The sequence below is a fragment of the Rutidosis leptorrhynchoides genome, chromosome 9, assembly GCF_046630445.1.
Source record: "Rutidosis leptorrhynchoides isolate AG116_Rl617_1_P2 chromosome 9, CSIRO_AGI_Rlap_v1, whole genome shotgun sequence".
Lineage (NCBI taxonomy): Eukaryota > Viridiplantae > Streptophyta > Magnoliopsida > Asterales > Asteraceae > Rutidosis > Rutidosis leptorrhynchoides.
In genome coordinates, this window is record NC_092341.1 from 314,593,408 (window position 1) to 314,612,623 (window position 19,216).

The 19,216-nt window shown below is 32.0% G+C and overlaps 1 protein-coding gene across 1 annotated transcript; it reads right to left on the reverse strand.

The window, feature by feature from the left end:
- Nucleotides 1-554: 554 nt before the first annotated feature.
- On the reverse strand, nucleotides 555-938 carry LOC139869002 (uncharacterized). Its single transcript, XM_071857337.1, has one exon. The coding sequence runs from the start codon at nucleotides 936-938 to the stop codon at nucleotides 555-557; it is 384 nt and encodes a 127-aa protein (XP_071713438.1).
- Between the last annotated feature and the right edge of the window lie 18,278 nt (nucleotides 939-19,216).

Genomic DNA, 19,216 nt, shown 5'->3' on the forward strand with positions numbered 1-19,216 from the left:
GCTCCTCTTCCCACAGTACGATACATCAGTATAATACATCGTGAAATGATGCATCAACCAATGTCAGTATGAAATGATGTGGATTAGGAAGTTTCCCACACCAAGTAAGACGTGCATTCGGAAGACTTGACTTCCTTTATGGATGCACTTGAATCATCTTACAATTTGGATTTTTAAAATCCTGGAAGACTTTGCTTCCTTTATTATCTTTTTTTTTCTTTTTCAAAAACTTAATCAAAAAGTCCATAAAATTTTCAAATTGGCGACAAATGTCCGCGAGGATTTATCTCTCCCCCCCCCCCCCCACACACACACACACACTTAAGATCATGTAATGCCCTCATTTACATGAAATCGGATAACAAAGATAAATTCGAGAGGACAATAGTGAAAAGGGAAAAGAAAAAGAAACCCGGAATTTTTACTTTTATTGGTTTTATATTGTTATGTATTTGATGTTTTAAAAATGCAAGAATGATAAATAAAAGAAAAACTTACAAATATATACACGGTTGATTTTTTTAACGAGTCGTTTACTTGATTCCATAACGTGATCACGTTTCCTCCGAGTAAAAGGTAAGGTCCTCCTTATCAGTTTCATTGAATCCCTCATAGTATAACTTCAACCGATGACCATTTACCTTGAAATGTTCCCCATCCCTTCCAATTAACTCAACATGACCTGCCGGAAAAGCTTGTTTGACCACGAATGGACCGGACCATCGGGACCTAAGTTTTCTCGGCGAAAATTTGAACCGTGAATTATAAAGTAAGAATTTTTGACCAGGTTCAAACTCCTTTCTTTCTCGCAAACGGGCATCATGCCAACGTTTAGTTTTCTCCTTATACGAAAAGGAATTCTCGTATGCATCTAACCTTAATTCATCTAACTCATTTAGCTGCACGAGCCTATTTTCACCCGCCTTTTGAAGATCCATATTAACATTCTTCAATGCTCAATAAGCTCTATGCTCCACCTCTACTAGAAGATGGCACACTTTACCATAAATGAGTCAAAACGGTGTAGTTTCGAGAGGCGTTTTGAATGCGGTTCGGAAAGCCCACAACGCGTCATCTAATTTACGTTGCCATATCTTCGGATTATCATTAACCGTTTTTTCAAGGATACGCTTCAAAGCGCGATTAGTATTCTCTACTTTCCCACTCATTTGTGGGTGATAAGCTGTTGAGAATCTATGAGTGACCCCATACTTCTTTAACACCTTTTCGAGAAGGTGGTGTGCCATGATCGGAAATGAGCGCCTTGGAATTCCAAAGCGCGAGAAAAGATTTTTCAAGAAATTCACCACGACCCATGCATCGTTCATGGGTAGAGCTTTGGCTTCCACCCACTTAGACACGTAATCAACGGCGACTAAGATATATTTGCACTTGTGGGAACTTGGGAAAGGACCCATAAAATCAATTTCCCAAACATCTAAAACGTCACACACTTGGATGCCAGTTTGTGGCATCTCGTCCCTTTTGGTAATGGTGCCTATTCGTTGGCATGCATCACATGTAACACCTGAAAATTGGGCCTAGATGAAATGACCATTTTGCCCTTGTGTGCATTTATATTGTTATTTTATTAGTTGAATATTTTATAGTCATTTGACTATTTGGTTGAGACCAGTTCGTGATAAGGGCTACATAACAAGTTTGTTTATTTAATTTGGACCTTGATAGGACCGCCTAACGATGTACGAAAGATATCAGATAACTGGTAAATACCCATGTGTAATGGGGTATGGGTTTATAACCTACTTAAGTATGTAACATCCGGATGTTTCCATCCATTTCTTCAAAATTCCCAAACAAGATCTTACCTAACTTCACACCATCTCAAACCCTAGCTTATTGATCTTGTTAAAGTTAATTTGAACTACTTATAGATTCAGATTCCTAGTGATTTCGTGATCAACACAAGGTAAGTAATTCACAGATTCATGCATTAATCTGTTGCAATTTGGGTTTTTGTGTTCTTATGGATTTTGGCTAGATTTTGCTTGATTCTTGATCTTAATGTGTTAGAAATGCTTGATGGATGTTTGAAATAGTTTCTATATAGTTTATATCATGTTTTTGAAGTGGTTTCATGATCAGATTGAGCAAAAATAATGATTTGGGGTCAAAAAATGCGAAAACAGCGAGTTGGACTATTCTAACAGCTCCCACACTTTTGACAGCTCAACCACGCGGTTGAGCACGCATTTGAGGGCTCAACCACGCGGTTGAGCACTTGTCAGCTTTTGGCAAAATTGTAAAGCGCATAACTTTCAAACCGTAACTCCGTTTTCGATGAATAAACTATCGTTGGAATCATCTTGAGGTCTAATTTCCAATGATAAGGTTTTATGAAGCTAGATAAAACTTTATTTTGATCAGAAGACGAGGTTTTAACGTGTAAGTCTTGTTTCACACGCACCCGAATGTCGATATTGAATGAATTTATGTTGTAGACTTATAATATGATGAATATATGATAACATGACATAGTTTATAGTATGAATAAGTTATATTATTGATTAGAACACTATACTTACTTTGTTTATGATGTTTCCAGGTGATCAGGAGAAGTGAAGACTCGAAAATATAAGACCTCTGAGTTATTCTCGTGCTGGTATTCGGTGAGTGGGTTAATCTAGCTGTTAAGGCATATAGTGACATGACCTATACCGTTAACCTAGTTGCTATGCTTCGAACCTATGTTGTTGTGTGTTGTTGACTATGGCCTCATGCGTTTATTGGACCGACCTTGCTTCTGAATAGGTCGGGAGAGATCAAACAGGCTTCTGATCAGGTTGGGCTCATTGATGTTGTATGATTAGTATAAGTCAGAATCACGCATTCATCGCGTGTGGAAGACTTATACTCGTGATACAGAGTTATGAGTTTTCGGTAGACTCTAGTCTGATCAACTGGGTCGTTGGCCTGTAACACCCCGTTTTTCCTTTAGCATGTTACTTTGGTCGACGTACAAAGTCCAAAGGTGCGTATTCGATCTTTTTTGTGTTTGACTTTAGCCACGTTTGTTTAATCTAGTCATAAAATGAAAAAGGGCCTGAAAACCAAAACTTACGGCCGCAATTTATGTCCTTACGGCCGCAACTTTTGAACAGGGAGACATGTTTCTTAAAACAGCCAAAGTAATAGCCGCAATATTAGGGATTACGGCCGCAATACTAGGGATTACAGCCGCAATTTTGTGGATTACGGCCGCAATATTGGTGCTGGCAGGTTACGAATTTAACCTTAAATTTGGGGTTTTTAAGGGGCTAAATGGTCTTTTCACTTAGGGAACGGTTTGTAGACCACAAATGCAGATCCAATCTTATCTCTAGCTCATTTCTCACCCACACAAACACTCTCATCCATTTCTAGAGAGAGGAACCCATTTTAGAGAGAGAGCTTGGTTTGAGGAAGAGGAAGAGTGATTCGGGTCAAGTCGCGAGTGTTAATGTTGTTCATCTCGTTCCTAGCTACATTTTGGTAGTGGTGGTAAGTTCTAACTCCGATTTTCATTGTTTGATTCTTGTTTTGGTATAGGGTTTATGTTAGTGATGAGTTGTAGAACCCACTTCTTGTGAAATTTAGGGTTTTTGGGTATTGTTAGTGTAAGTGAACCCGATTATTGTGGGTTTAGGGTTTGATAACGAATTTGGAAGTATTTGTCATGGTTTGGGTGTTAAATCACTAGATTGAAAGGTTGTTAGTAACTTTGATGTTCTTAAGAACAAAGTTTGCTAGTCAAAATGGGTGTTCACTTGGTTTGGTGGCAAAATGAATTTTGAGTCAGGTTTTGGTGAATCAAGTATGTAAATACAGTATGTAAATACTTGATTTAGTTGTTAATTGATGTTTTGTAAATATAATCACTGGCCGTTAGCGATTATGAGGCGTTTTTATGACTTTGGTCAAAATGGGTAATTTGAATTGGGTCAAAATTGAGGATGACACTAATTGGGATTAAATGGATGTTAAACGCTTTTGTTAAGTGTTAAATGATATTTTTGGATGTAATTACTCGCGAGAAGTAATTTTGGGTTAAAGTGATATTTTAACATAAGTCAAACGTGGTCAAACGCAAAATGGGTAAATATTACACGTGTTGGGGTTTTGGCGTAAATGACGTTCGAAATGATTACTACCTAAGTAGTAATTTAATGTTAAGAACTAGGTTTGGTCTGATTGGTGTAAAGTATGATTTGGGCTAAATTGTACTTTGTTGTGGGGTTTAAATTACCACCCGTAGTGGTAGTTGGTGAAGTCCACTTTAGGTGTCTAAATGGGCGGATTGTGGAGGTAGGTATAAACCCTTAGTTAAGGGTGTTGGCGTCGAATTCTCTTGTAGAGAATGTATGTTGATTATGTGTATACCTATATGCGTATTATAGGTAAAGGCTTGCTCGGTTGCGTTTGGATGCGAATTACATACATGACTTGTGCGGGCAATCCAAGATGAGTGGAATAAGTATACATGTATGTATATAATGTATTTATTTGTATGTGATGGATATGTGTTGTCCTTACCACCCATAAGTTAGTGATATATGTCGTTGTAAACTAACGGTTTTTTTATGAACGGATATGTGTTGTCCAAGTTAGTGATATATGTCGTTATACACTAACAATTTTTTATGAACGGATATGTGTTGTCCAAGTTAGTGATATATGTCGTTGTACATTAACGGTTTTATGAACGGATATATGTTGTCATTCCGCCAGGGGTTAGTGATATATGTTGTTGTACACTAACGGTTGTTATGAACACCGATGGAAAATTCGAGTACCATTCCTTTGTACGATTGGTTAACCATGGTTGTGTGAATTTTGTATTAGCATATTAAATTGTGAACTATATGCTAGTGGTGTTGCTAGCTTATTAAGAATTGCGGATATTAGTTTTATGCATGATGTTTGCATGGTTGTTGAATTGCTAGCTTGTATGCGGTATTAGGTAAGTGATTGCAAGTAAGTAGATTATATATGTATATGTATAATTATTGCATTCACTAAGTGTTAGCTTACCCCTCTCGTTGTTTACCTTTTATAGGTATTGTGGTTGTGAAGCTAGCAAGTTGTTAGACTAGATGCGTAGGAGCGTTTGGGCTCGATGGGGTAGCTTTTGGATTTGGATGTGGATGTGGATTGGGGATTTGGTAGTCCCCGGGATTATACTCTTGGTATCGGGTTAGGCTATTGTGTCTTAACCGTGTTGTTGAATAAATGTTTCGAGGTTGTATTGTTTGGTTGTGTCGAGTCAAACCTTGTATGTGAAATACATTCTCGTAAGGATGTATGATGTCATTTGTAAACCAAGAGTCGTGATAAAACGTTAACGTGTTAGTATGATAAATTGCATACGGGAAACTATTCTGAAATGGTTGTGTACTTGGATGCTATTGGGACCTAACTTATAAAATAAAAAAATGTGCTTCGTTTTTGGTAAACGGAATTGGGGTTGTTTCAAGTGGTATCAGAGCATAGTCTAAGGGAATTAGGTGACCTTGGAATAGGTGCCTAGTCTTAGACTTATTGACGATTGTGCATTATTTGCGGGACTTGTAGGAATACGGGTCAGATTGAGATTTGTTAGTGCCTTAGAGTAGGTGACTGACTAGGACTTGTATTTGTCCAAAGTGTGATTATGTGGGGCCTTATTTCGTGTGTAAATTAGTGCCTTAGATAGCTAATGCCTAATGTAAGTAGGCGAACTTGAACGTTGTTTTAGTGATAGTCACCTAGGTTGTAGGTTGACTTGTTGCGGTGTACATTTGTATGTTTATTATTATATTGTATATAGGTGCAGATACAGGTATCTATTGGTGCAGTGTTGTAACGACCCGACTTTTTCGACTTTTAATTGTACTTATTTCTTTCACGAAACTACGTATTTGTGCGTACTGTGATAGATTATTTTCTGGGATCATTAATTATGTTAATTACTTTCGTTAATGCCTTACTAGGTGTTTTTAAATAATAGGTTACCTAACGTGATCCGAAATTGCTTTTACGACCGTTAGTGTCACTTATCACTTTAAACGAGATACGAACTTAGTACACGATGAACTTTTGCCATGATTGGGATATTATGGCTACGAAAGCGTAATTGTTACTTACTAATGACAATTACTTAGTTTTATGGCCCCTTAATTATGCTTAGTGCCTACTAAGGCTTACTAGTTACCTTATTAGGCTTAACACCTTAATGGACTTCCATGGCCAACCTACTCAACTTAAGTGGGCTAGTAATGGGTTAATTAGCCCATGTAATTATAATTAAGCCCATGAAGTAATGAGACAAGTAATGTGCATGCTTATGTACTAATCCTTATCCTTTGTTGCATGCCACCCAACTTTCCAACATTCTTTTATACCACCACCATGGACCACATCATGCCACCACCACATGAGGCCAAAATGGCCCCCCCTTGCCCTAAACTGTCAGCCACCATCACCACCCTCACCCTCACTTTATTTTGTTTTTAAGGCTCATTTCTCTCATTTGCATTTCATTTCAAACACACACACTTCTCTCTACTTTCTCACTCTAAAGTTTTTCTCTCAAACTTGAAGAAATTGTAAGTATTTTTGGTTTTCTTTTTCTTCTTCCTTTTTCGTGATCCATCATCATTATCATCAAAGATTCATGTTTTGTAATTTGAATCTTCATAACACTTGTAGATTCAAACTTTGATTTGAAAAATGCAAGAACATGGATGATTAATGCTTTTTAGCTTTTAATCTTTCTTACTTATGTTTATGATCTTCATGTAACTTGAAGATCCAACACTTTACTTTATGGATCTTTAAGAAATTTTGAAATACAAGCTTACTAGCTTGATGTTTCTACAAAAAGTTGAGATAAGATCAAAGTTTGTTAATTTATGATCTTCTTTTGTTTGTTGTAGGTTAGATTTGTGACTTGTGTTTCATGAAACAAAAGATGCAAGCTCACTAGCTTGAGATCTCATAAGTGTTGTTAGAAATCCAAGCTCACTAGCTTAGGGTTTCATTTTTGTGTTTAATCTAAGTTGTGTAACTTATGATATTCTATTTTGTTTAAGAGAAAGCTTCTTAGCTTATGATCACTTACTTTACAAGATCTAAGTTTCCTAACTTATGCTAGTGTAAAGATTGAAGGTCTAAGTGTTATAACTTAGGGTTTCATCAGGATCATGAGATCTAGACCTTTTGGTCTAAGATCTTTAACATACCTAGTTAAGATCTAAGCTCTCTAGCTTAAGGTCTTGCTTATTTAGTTTGATTCAAAGATTGTAGCTTAATGGAACTTGTACTTGTGTTGAAACTAAGAAAATTGATGTAACCTTGGTTCATCACCCTGCTCAAACTCTCACATGAGTTGTATTTTAATTCTTAGTTTTGATTATTGTGTGTTGATGGTAGAACCTTGGTCAAAGTGATGCAAACACATCAACGAATTGTACACTTGAAGCTACAAGCATCAAGGATGAGAACCGTGATGAGTATCAAGCACCAAGAATCCCACCGGTGCACTTTGCTTACTATTTTCTGGATCTGATCAAGCTCCTAGGCTACTGGAAAAGTTGATTTCCAGATATTTCAGTTCGAGTAGATGACTTTTCATTTAAGACTCGCCTCAATCCGAGTTACGATTTAGGATTTATGGCCTTTTTAAAATCACTACACCTTTGTAAAGTTGTGCTAAAATTTCTGACCTACTCGCACTTAAACCGTCACCACGATCAAACGAAGACGAGTTTGGGTCTGGAAATTGGTCAGCAACTAGAGGACTCACATACGGAGCCATAGCCACTGACTACGCATCTTTTCGGTTTACATAGAGGTCGTAGCAGCTGATCAAATCCATCCTATTATTTCGATCTCTATACTTGTTAATCTTACTTAGCTTTTACGATGATGGATGATGATGATGACACTTCAACTTATTTTATACACTTTTAAGACTTATAAGAACAACATACCGACCTAGTGACCTTTGACTTAGGTTGACGACCTTTCGGACCGACTTACTACTTGCACACTCTCGTATCGACTTTTACTGCTTTTTCACTGTGAGTTATAGCATCCCTTATACTTCAACTATTTTTGGGACTGAGAATACATGCACTTTTTACGTTTTACTTACTAGGCACGAGTACTTAAACTTACTATATGTGTGGGTTATATAACGGCATAAACTTTCCCCTTAGCTCGGTAACGTTTAGCCATTGGTTTTTGAATCGGTGAATGCGAATTTTAGATATGGATCCATAGGGTTTGACATCCCCACTCGGGGCTAGTCACGCTAGCATTTAACGGGTGTTTAATACTTCGTAGACTTACGCACTCGCCATTTCATAACCCGTCCTAATCCATCTAGACGAAGTCCATATCGATTACAAACGATTCACAATAGTTGATTACATCGCGAGGTATTTGATCTCTATATGATACATTTTACAAACATTGCATTCATTTTTAAAAGATAAACTTTCTTTACATCGAAAATTGACAGGCATGCATACCATTTCATAATATCCACTATCCAACTATAATTAACTTAATAATAATCTAGATGAACTCAATGACTCGAATGCAACGTCTTTCGAAATATGCCATGAATGACTCCAATTAAGATCTCTAAAATGAGCTAATGCACAGCAGAAGATTTCTTTAATACCTGAGAATAAACATGCTTTAAAGTGTCAATCAAAAGGTTGGTGAGTTCATTAGTTTATCATAAACGATCATTTTCATCATTTTAATAGACCACAAGATTTTCATTTCTCATAAATACACATCTCATATCAGGCATTTCGCAAACTGCATAGAGATAAAAATCATTCATATGGTGAACACCTGGTAACCGACCTTAACAAGATGCATATAGAATATCCCCATCATTCCGGGACACCTATCGGACATGATAAACTCGAAGTACTAAAGCATTCCAAATTCCAGAATGGGGGTTGTTAGTTCCCGTAGATCTACATTTAGGATTTGCGTCAATTAGGGGCCAGTTCCCTAATTCTTAGGCTACCAAGCTAAAAGGGACATATTCGGTTTAATAATTCAACCATAGAATGTAGTTTCGATTACTTGTGTCTATTTCATAAAACATTAATAAAAGTTGCGCATGTATTCTCAACCCAAAAATGTAAAGGGTAAAAAGGTAAATGAAACTTACCTATTGTATTTCATAGTAAAAATACATATAACGTCATTGAACAAGTGCAAGGTTGGCCTCGAATTCACGAACCTAAATTAATTATATATATTTATATGTTGGTCAATATTTATCTAACAAATTAGGTCAAGTCATAGTGTACCACAATCCGAATGCTCGAGACTAATATGCAAAGGTCAACAAAAGTCAATTTGACTCAAAATGATTTCCAAAATTTATACATGATTATTATATAGTTTAAATATCATCGTTTTATATTTTTAAATATTTTTTAAAAGCTCTATTAGAGTAAATAATATAATTCATTTATTAATAAATAAAATTTTATATAAAAATATACTTTTATATATATTAAGTAATAAAATTTATAAAGTTCATTTAACATCTTAAAAATAATATGATAGGTTTTATTAATGTAATTATATTACGTAGTAAAATATTTTTGTATCGTATATTTATTTGATAAAATAATATCAATAATAACAATAGTACGTAAAAAGAAATTGTATTATTTTGTAATAGTAATCATTATTATTCTATTAATAATAATAACAATATTTATATTTGCTAAAATGATATTATGATAAAATGGTAATTCTTATCAATAAAAATAATGAAATTTTATATTAACAATGATATTCCTATTAAAATAATAATTTTGTAAAAATGATAGTTTTTAATATTAATAATACTTTTAATAATAATAGTGATAAAAATAATGAAAAACGATAATTTTATCTAAATCAATATCTTACAATATTTTAAATTTCATCATGATACTCATACTCATTATTTCCTAATCGATTTGTTTAATAGCTTTTAATCGTCTTTTGTATCGCATTCATATTAATGATAATAATAGTAATCATAATAATACTAATGATAATAAATATTATGATAATATTAATGATAATACTTAATTATAACTTTAACGATAATAACGATAGTAATAATAATAAAAATAACAATTTTTAATGATAATACTTTTTATTGATAATTGATAATGATGATGATGATGATAATAAAAATAATAATAATAATAATAATAATAATAATAATAATAATAATAATAATAATAATAATAATAATAATAATAATAATAATAATTAGATAAAAATTATAACGATGATAATAACGACGATAATAATAATCATTTTTAATAATAATACAAAGATTCAATTCAATTGACTACAACTTCTAATCCGTTCATCGAAACCATTCGATATCTAAATAAAAAGTTCTTAATTTTTCGCTAGCTTTCCAACGACATGCATATCATATACCTTATCTCAACCGCATATGTAACTAATTCAGGATTTATCATAACCTATCTAACGGCAATATCAAAAGTACGAGCATGCATAATCCTATATACTCGAGCACTAGTCAGGGATACACTATTAATATATAAAAATTAAATTATGAGCGCTTACATATCAATATTGAGATTCAATATTGCAGGAAAGGTTCGTAAACGCAACGGAGATGATAAACACTAGATTGACCTCACGAGCATACCCTTGAACCATACCCATCACCTCCATAGCTATAACCCATAATTTCCTTAGCCCTATCCTACTCGAAAAACTTATTTTGAAATTACGCGAGCAGCACTCCGTCGTAGTATTTTATGTATAAATACTAATAATAACACTAGTATTAATAGTAATAATATTAATCTTGATAATCATAATAATAATAATAATAATAATAATAATAATAATAATAATAATAATAATAATAATAATAATAATAATATAAATAATAAGAACAGAGGGAGTAATATGTTTAATGTATATGTGTGTGTGTGTTACCAGCGTACGAGCTCGATTTATATATGTGCCCAACCATAGACCCCCATGCGATCGCATGAGGTCTAAGGTTCCAATTCATGCACTCGCATGAGTGAGGCAGCCAGCTCATATCCAACTCATTTGAGGCTGCCGACACCATAATATATATATATATATATATATATATATATATATATATATATATATATATATATATATATATATATATATATATATATATATATATATTTAATTTATATAATTATTTATATATTTAATTTATATAATTATTTATATATTATATTATATTTATGTGCATGGTAAAAATGTAATTTTTATTCTAGTGACATGGACGTTGTTACTCGACTCATGTCCCGCTTTCAGTTTTTTGAACGACCTTTCGTACGCTTAGAAAACTAACACTTTTCTTTACGCGACGTGTACCTTTTACAAAAATTAGACTTAAACGTCGATGAATCATATTATAAGAAATGTAACTTATATATTTGAGTGTTGTGGTCATTTGCTTCTATAAATCAGAGGCTCGTTGTTTATCAAAATGTATTATTTTAAATTATGACGTTTTATGACTAAGTTATATATATTTATATTTTCATTTCGAAATATGAGTTTGAACTATTTTCTTAATATAGTTTTTCAAAGCTAATGTCATTCAAAACTTATATATTTAGAACTCGTTTAAATATTAAGAATTACTATTTCGTAACATTTGTATTTCAAGGTTTACAAATTGATATAGTTCATTTATATACAAACGTTCATAAAATATTTTAATAATCAAATTATTTTATATTCAAAAATCATTTTATTACAAAGGTTACAATAATAGAAGTTGTTACGTCATAATACGTTCTTATTAATAGAAGTCTATTATATAAAAAAAAACGTTTTCGTTTAAGAAACACTATATATATACCTTTATAATATAAAGCTTAAATCCTGCTAATTCTATATAATCAATTTACCTTTATAAATAATAGATTACAATAACTCAGTTTTTGAAATCGTTTTCTTATGTTTGAAAAATATGTCAGTCGAATATTATGAAATCCAATTCTCCACTAACTTTTATCTAACGTTCGTAAATTGACACATTTGTTCTTACATGTAAATCACTTTACTAAATATTCAGAATACCGTTAAAAAGGAAAAGTTTTCTAAATCAAAGTGGACCTCTTAACAGAGACTCGTAATCATAAATCAATGTATCTAATAATTCAACCATTTAATATTATCTTCTAATTTCGCCGATAAACATATTGAAACAAATACATTCATGTAAAGTATTATTCGTTTAATACTTTTTTAATATTCTTAAGTTATAATATATATATATATATATATATATATATATATATATACATATATATATATATATATATATACATATATATATATATACATATATATATATATATATACATATATATATATATATATACATATATATATATATATATACATATATATATATATATATACATATATATATATATATATACATATATATATATATATATACATATATATATATATATATACATATATATATATATATATATACATATACATTTATAATCGTATCCGTTATCTAATGGTTCGTGAATCGTCGAAGTTTGGTCGAGGTTAAATGAATGTATAAATACAGTTTTAAGATTCTTGAATTTCATTTTAACAAACTTTGCTTATCGTGTCGGAAACGTATAAAGATTAAAGTTTAAATTTGTTCGGAAATTTCCGGGTTGTCACAGTACCTAACCGTTAAAGAAATTTCGTCCCCGAAATTTGATATAGGTCATTATGGCTAACAATGACAAAGTTACTATGATGATTTATAGAGTTTCATCATGTTTAAGAAGTATGGATAAAATAATTCAATTACTCGAAGCGTATGAGTGAAGCTATCATAAAAGAGTGAAATGAGAAAATAGAAATTTGCCTTCTCTTTTGACGTCACCACAGTTGATCTCTGAATTAAAGAAAATCTTTGTAATCTATATAGGATTTGATTCTTCGGCGATTAAGGAAATTATGATCCTCTTCGATTTAATGCGATTATCCATCTCGATTTCACTGTCGGATATTTCACTATAAATCCACCTCCTTCGTTTCCTTATAACTCACACCTTCTATTCTTTCTCCCTCAACTCATATTTTAAAGTATTCGTCCATATGCTCCATCCAGTACCGATTCTTGATATACTCCTCACTTTCATATCTGTCATTCTTCTTTTTCATCAACCGCCGGAGGATTTTATTTACTTTTACTATTACCTTGGGGTTATAGTAATTTTAATTCTCCCGTGCCTTTACATTGCAATACGTATTGATATGCACGGTTTGTAATTTATGTTTTGTTGTCGAGCTTTATATTTTCTTTTATATTCAAGAGTTTCGTACTTTTGTCTCCTATTCTCGACTTCAAGTCAAGCGAATAATGGTCCAGAATTTGTAGGTATGAATTTCAGAATGAACATAGTTAATGTTCTAAGAGGAAAATTGTAATGGCACGACCTTGATTTGTCAAATTACCAGAATACCCTGGAAAAGACCGAATTATCAAGAAATATTTTCTTGATCTTTTAGAGGTTAAATAGAATACAAGAGTCGTGTAACATTGCACATGATGACGTTATGATCTGTGAATCATCACGTTCCATTTAGAAACTAAGCATGACTTACTATAATATAATCATGTTGATCAAGTGTCATTATATTATACTAATTCATGCTTCAGTTCCTAACACTACTTCAAAAACATTCATAGTTTAAACTAGAAAGTTTATAGAATATAGAAACTAAACAGTTTCTTATATGATGTAACACTGACAACGCGAAGAGATAAATGATCTCAGATAAGAATAGTTATGAAAATATCTTCAGAAATATCGAGGATATTTATAATGAAAGATATGATGATATCTTAGAATTTCTAATGTCAGAGGATGATGAAGAATATTTTCCGTAAAAGTTTTAAAGTAAGGAGTAAGATATTCGCTAAAGACTTCAGCAGACACTGAATCATTTGAATTCTTTGAAGGCAGATTTAGTCTTGGTGATTTGTCCACAGCCTCCTTCATACTTTGCTCAATCCGTTTTCTAGTTCCAAACCTTTTCTTTTTCTGAGCTTTGTCAACACAGTATTCTTTATCATCACACTTTTGACTGTTACGGTTGTCTACAGTTTCTGCTGCTCTATCAGCATTTTTTTTCTTCCAAAATTCAGGGAACTAGTTCGCAGTTTATGGTGTTTTTCAGAAACTTCACATTCGAAGTATGTAAGTCTAGGAGATAAACATTGTATGTTGACATATAACTGTTGGCGTAGACATGCTGCGAGATTTCAAAATACTGATTGCTAATTCTTAATAATTGGTATGAAAATTCTTGTTACAAAATGCGGATGGGGTTTCCAATGAATAGGTATAGTGATTTTTCGGAGAGACTTAAAGATCAATGAAGTTGTTGGTAAGTTTACTGCTAATGTGGTGAAACATAAACGGTTCCCTGGTAACGATGGTGAATGGGCAACGTGTATATCGGGGTTATAATAAGATTATTTCAACGGAAAAATCGAGGTTGACTTGTTGGAGCTGTGACAAAACTGACTACTTTGGAAAGGAATTGAAAAGTCATTTTTGCTAATAAATGCCAAAGGATTTGATGCGGATACGTGTTAAATTATGACTTTGGTTTCGAGAGCTTTTCAGGTATATAACTGTGGGTAATATGTGGTTGGATCATCATCTCGATTGCTCATTATTCGAAGTGTCTTCAGAAATTTTGGAGGGTTTGAACACCGATTGTCATCGTTAATATACATTTGCTGTTCTAACACAGTTTTGAAGTCAAAGTATATCTTTGAATGATGTAAGAATCTAAGAGTAATGATACCGGTTATATTTCGAATTGAATTTTGCGATTTCAAAATTAGAATATGTAATCGAATTTGAATGAGTATGGTTGTTTTGATTTCTATGAAAGAATGTATATTGTTATGAAAATAATGAGTATAGTTGAGGATTGCTGAATCGAATTAGAAGAATGTAACATATTAATTGTGAATTTATATATATATCTCTCGGGTATTACCTACCCGTTAATTTTTTTTTTCCACAATTAATATTTTGTACAAAAGAATTTCATTACAGTCTTTATGAAAATATATATATGTGTATATTTTCTTCAGATGTAACATAGATTTAATGAATTAATATTAAATTCAACTCATTTGATTTACGGTTGAAACTAGAATTAAATATTCCTTAAAGACTTTAGAAATTACATAACTTTTACGGAGTATTTATTCAATGAAATTTGAAATTATGAATTAATACTTCGTTATTTGTTGATGCATGATATTGGTAGTTGTGGAATTCTTGTGAATTTTGCAAGGTACGAATAATGTTATCAGAAAAGTTTCGAGTACATCGATGATGAAAGTGTAAAATCAATTTATTCAATGAAATTTGAAATTATGAATTAATACTTCGTTATTTGTTGATGCATGATATTGGTGGTTGTGGAATTCTTGTGAATTTTGCAAGGTGATGAAAGTGTAAAATCAAACATATATTTGAATAATATACTTGATTTATTATGAGCTGGAATTCATTGAATTAAAACAGAGATTGTAGTTAATGATGGTTAAGTTGCTGATGAAGGATGTACATCATAGCATATTAGTAATATGAATTAACCGAGTAGTTAAGATCCATACATAATAGCTTAGTATAGAAAGATTTATTTGATCTCAAAATTTATTTGTATATAAAATATACATATAATTTCTTCAGGGGGAATGAGTTAATATTTCATAACTCGTTGATACAATATATGCGTTATTGATTCGTAATGATGTCCATAGTGATTCTTGAACTGACGGAGTTTGTGATGTTATAGGTGCTGCTGATTCTGACGATTCTGACGGCACTGACTGTGATGGTGATGCTACGGTACTGTTGATGCTGTTGGTAAAACAAGTCTAACTTATAAATCACACACCATTCTTGTCAGGGTTCCTACTCTTTATTCTATCATTGTGTTTCACTCAACTAATTTAAGGTTAGGGATAGAATAGATAATCTCTAAGACTTTAGAGACAACATAATTGATGCGTTGAAACAGTACCTTTATTTATGAACGGATTTGAATTGTTTTGTTACACGAATTGATTTATTGTATATGTGGTGTTTTAATGAATTCAGGTTGGTTTCACACATATATAGGCAACTAGTCCAATCCGCGTAGTTTAGTTTGTTGGTAAATCCGGTTCGTTCCACAGGGAGACATTGTTCAATGGTATTTTAATAGTCTTTGAAGTTAAACTTATTTTAAGGGAGTTTTGGATTAGGAATTGATAATACTACATAATAAAATATAACTTAATCCTAATTTAATTGAACTACTTATTAATTTATACGAATACATTATTTATAATTATTAACTTAAAAGTGAATTAATTGAAATTATACTAATAAATTTATTACTAAATGATAATTAATAAAATAATAACTTTTAATAAAACTAATTGTTTAGAATTTTATTTTGCGCAATTATAATATAAATTTATTTAAATTAACTAAATAACATGTTTTAACTAAATTAATATAAATTAATAGGAGTTATAATAATTAGATAGTTATAAACTAATTATTAATTATTAATTAATACTAATTATAAACTAACAACTTAAATATAATAATAAAATAATTAAAACCCTAAATTTTAACCTAGTTCGCTACAGTACTCGTATTTGTACTTATGCGTTTCGCGTAGTGATGTACGCGTTTCACGTATGGTTTAATATGTACGCGTATCGTGTAGATTTATACCCGATCCGCGTATGTTATAATCCAGGTGACAAAACAGTAACGAATACACCGAGTTATAATGTTGTGTATATATTTTTTTTAGTTTTAACTTTACTGAATAAATAAACGTAAATAATAATAATAATGATTTATAAAATAAAAGGGAGTGTTTACTTAAATGTATCACCTCTAGGTCCATGGATTGTTTTAAGTTTAAGCTCGTATTAAAATGGTTAGTATAAAACTTATATTTTTCTTTCGAATAAATAATAAGTTTTGACTAACTAAATTAAATCTAATTTTCATTGGATTATATTTAGATAGTTACTAGTTCTTAAGTATTTAAATTGAGACCCAACCCAGTTTTGACCTTCGCCAAAACCCAAATCATAACGGTTTCGCTTTTTACAATTTCATTATTATATGACTCGTGATATTACCCAAACCACCGAACCTGACTTTTTAATTTAGTGTTAGTAAATTAGTTATAAGTTCGTCTAGATCACTTTTAATGTTGAAGCTTAATTTATATAAATAAATATAACTTTCATTATTTTAATCTAACAAATTAAGTGACAAGGGTTAAATATCCAAATACATAATAATGGTTCTTTTAATTAGGCTCAATGTTAAAAATACTAAAGTTACATTTTAATTTTTACAAGTTATAACAATCCATTTCACTAGGGCTCTACATCTAAGCAAACACTAGGGAAATTAGCTACTCATTATACTAAGGGAAACATGAAAATATAAATGTACAAACATAATAATAACGATAAAAACTGATAACGATAATTTTAACAGAATATACTTACGAAAATCTTCACTCTCATTTACTTTAAACGGTAGAAAATTACAATAATAACACCCCTTTAGCGCGTACAATAATACCCTTAATCACGAACAACACACCCTTAATATTTGAAACTATCCTAATTTTGAACCTTGAAACTGAAATTAAGACGTAGTACTTGAAAATACAAAGACAGTAACTAAAGTAATAATTTTGTAATGTATATTTCTTTGTGTAGTCTTCTGCCCTTTAACTCTCTGTTCTTTCTGTGTGTCCTTTGTAACTGTAAGTGTACTCCGTATTATACATGTTGATAGTTGGTGTAGTAGGTCAAAAGTATCCCTTTGCTGTACCACTTGAAAAAGAATCATATTAAAATATAAAAGCAACCGTCCCATTTGCATTTGAATCTGGATCTGGACTGGATATTACGCGTTTCGCGTAGGAGGCCACACGATCCGCGTAAGAGAAAATTACTACGCGTTTCGCGTAGGTGGCCACACGATTCGCGTAAGAATAGCCGACAGTTTTCTTGTTTTTATTTTATGTTTTGTTCTCTTTTGATCCCGTGTTTACGTATATCGACTTGGAACTTTTTATTTGAACTCTTCTTCTTTGCTCATCTTGAACTTGTATTCGGGTAACGTTATCTTGATATATATTTGGTTTAAATCCATCGTTTATCATCTTTTCTTCAAACTTCGAGCTCGTATTATCTTTTGTCATTTTTCTCGTGATTTATACATTTGAATGTCTTAGTAAACGATAAAAGCTGATGAAATATAAATGATATTGCGTCGAATTATATGTATGTTTAAAGCAATATCAAAATACCCCACACTTGAATGTTGCTTGTCCTCAAGCAATTACATCTTCTAAATAGAATCGGAACATTACATATTTTTCCTTATCGAACATTAAATCACACAACACACGCTACACAAAATGAAACACACGCTATATGGAATAAGTTAGAAACACTACAAAATTTTTATTGGATCACACGCACACCACACGAAATGAAATTCTGACAACAGAAATAAAGTTGAAACTCGTGATTAAGGTTTAAAAATTTGGATCTTTAGGGAAAATTGGACCTTGTGAAAACGTTTTATGATTTTATAAAATGTCATGCTAGTTTTTACACTAGACACGTTTTTCGATTTTAACCTAAAATTCCGGTTGAGGGTAACTGAAAACCGTAGTCTCAGTCGGCGATTAGCAAGCTATCCGCCCCCATAATTGAAGTATCATGGAACTTGAAACCGAATGTCCTAAAAATGGTTTTACACAATATAATTCATAAAATAGCACAAGTTTTAGAGTAAAATTATATCGTGTCCAAATATCATCGGTGAACCATGAGTTTGCACACCTCAATTTGTTTATGGCATATGTATGTTAACCGCGGTCAAACATAGATGCGGTTGATCTTTACGGAGATCATCCATCTGGGGATTAGATTCATTAGTCTTAAAAGCTAATTTTCAATGTGCCCCCCATTGTACGAGACAGATCCATCTCATGGTTAGGATAAGTCTGACCACCAAAAACCCTATTTGATGCTGAGGTGAGGTGGATTTCCAGCCGATTTTAGGGATGACTTTTCAAGATTTTT

Coding starts and splice junctions, on each gene's coding strand:
- LOC139869002 (XM_071857337.1), bottom strand. CDS start 938: ATGGATCTTCAAAAGGCGGGTGAAAATAGGCTCGTGCAGCTAAATGAG.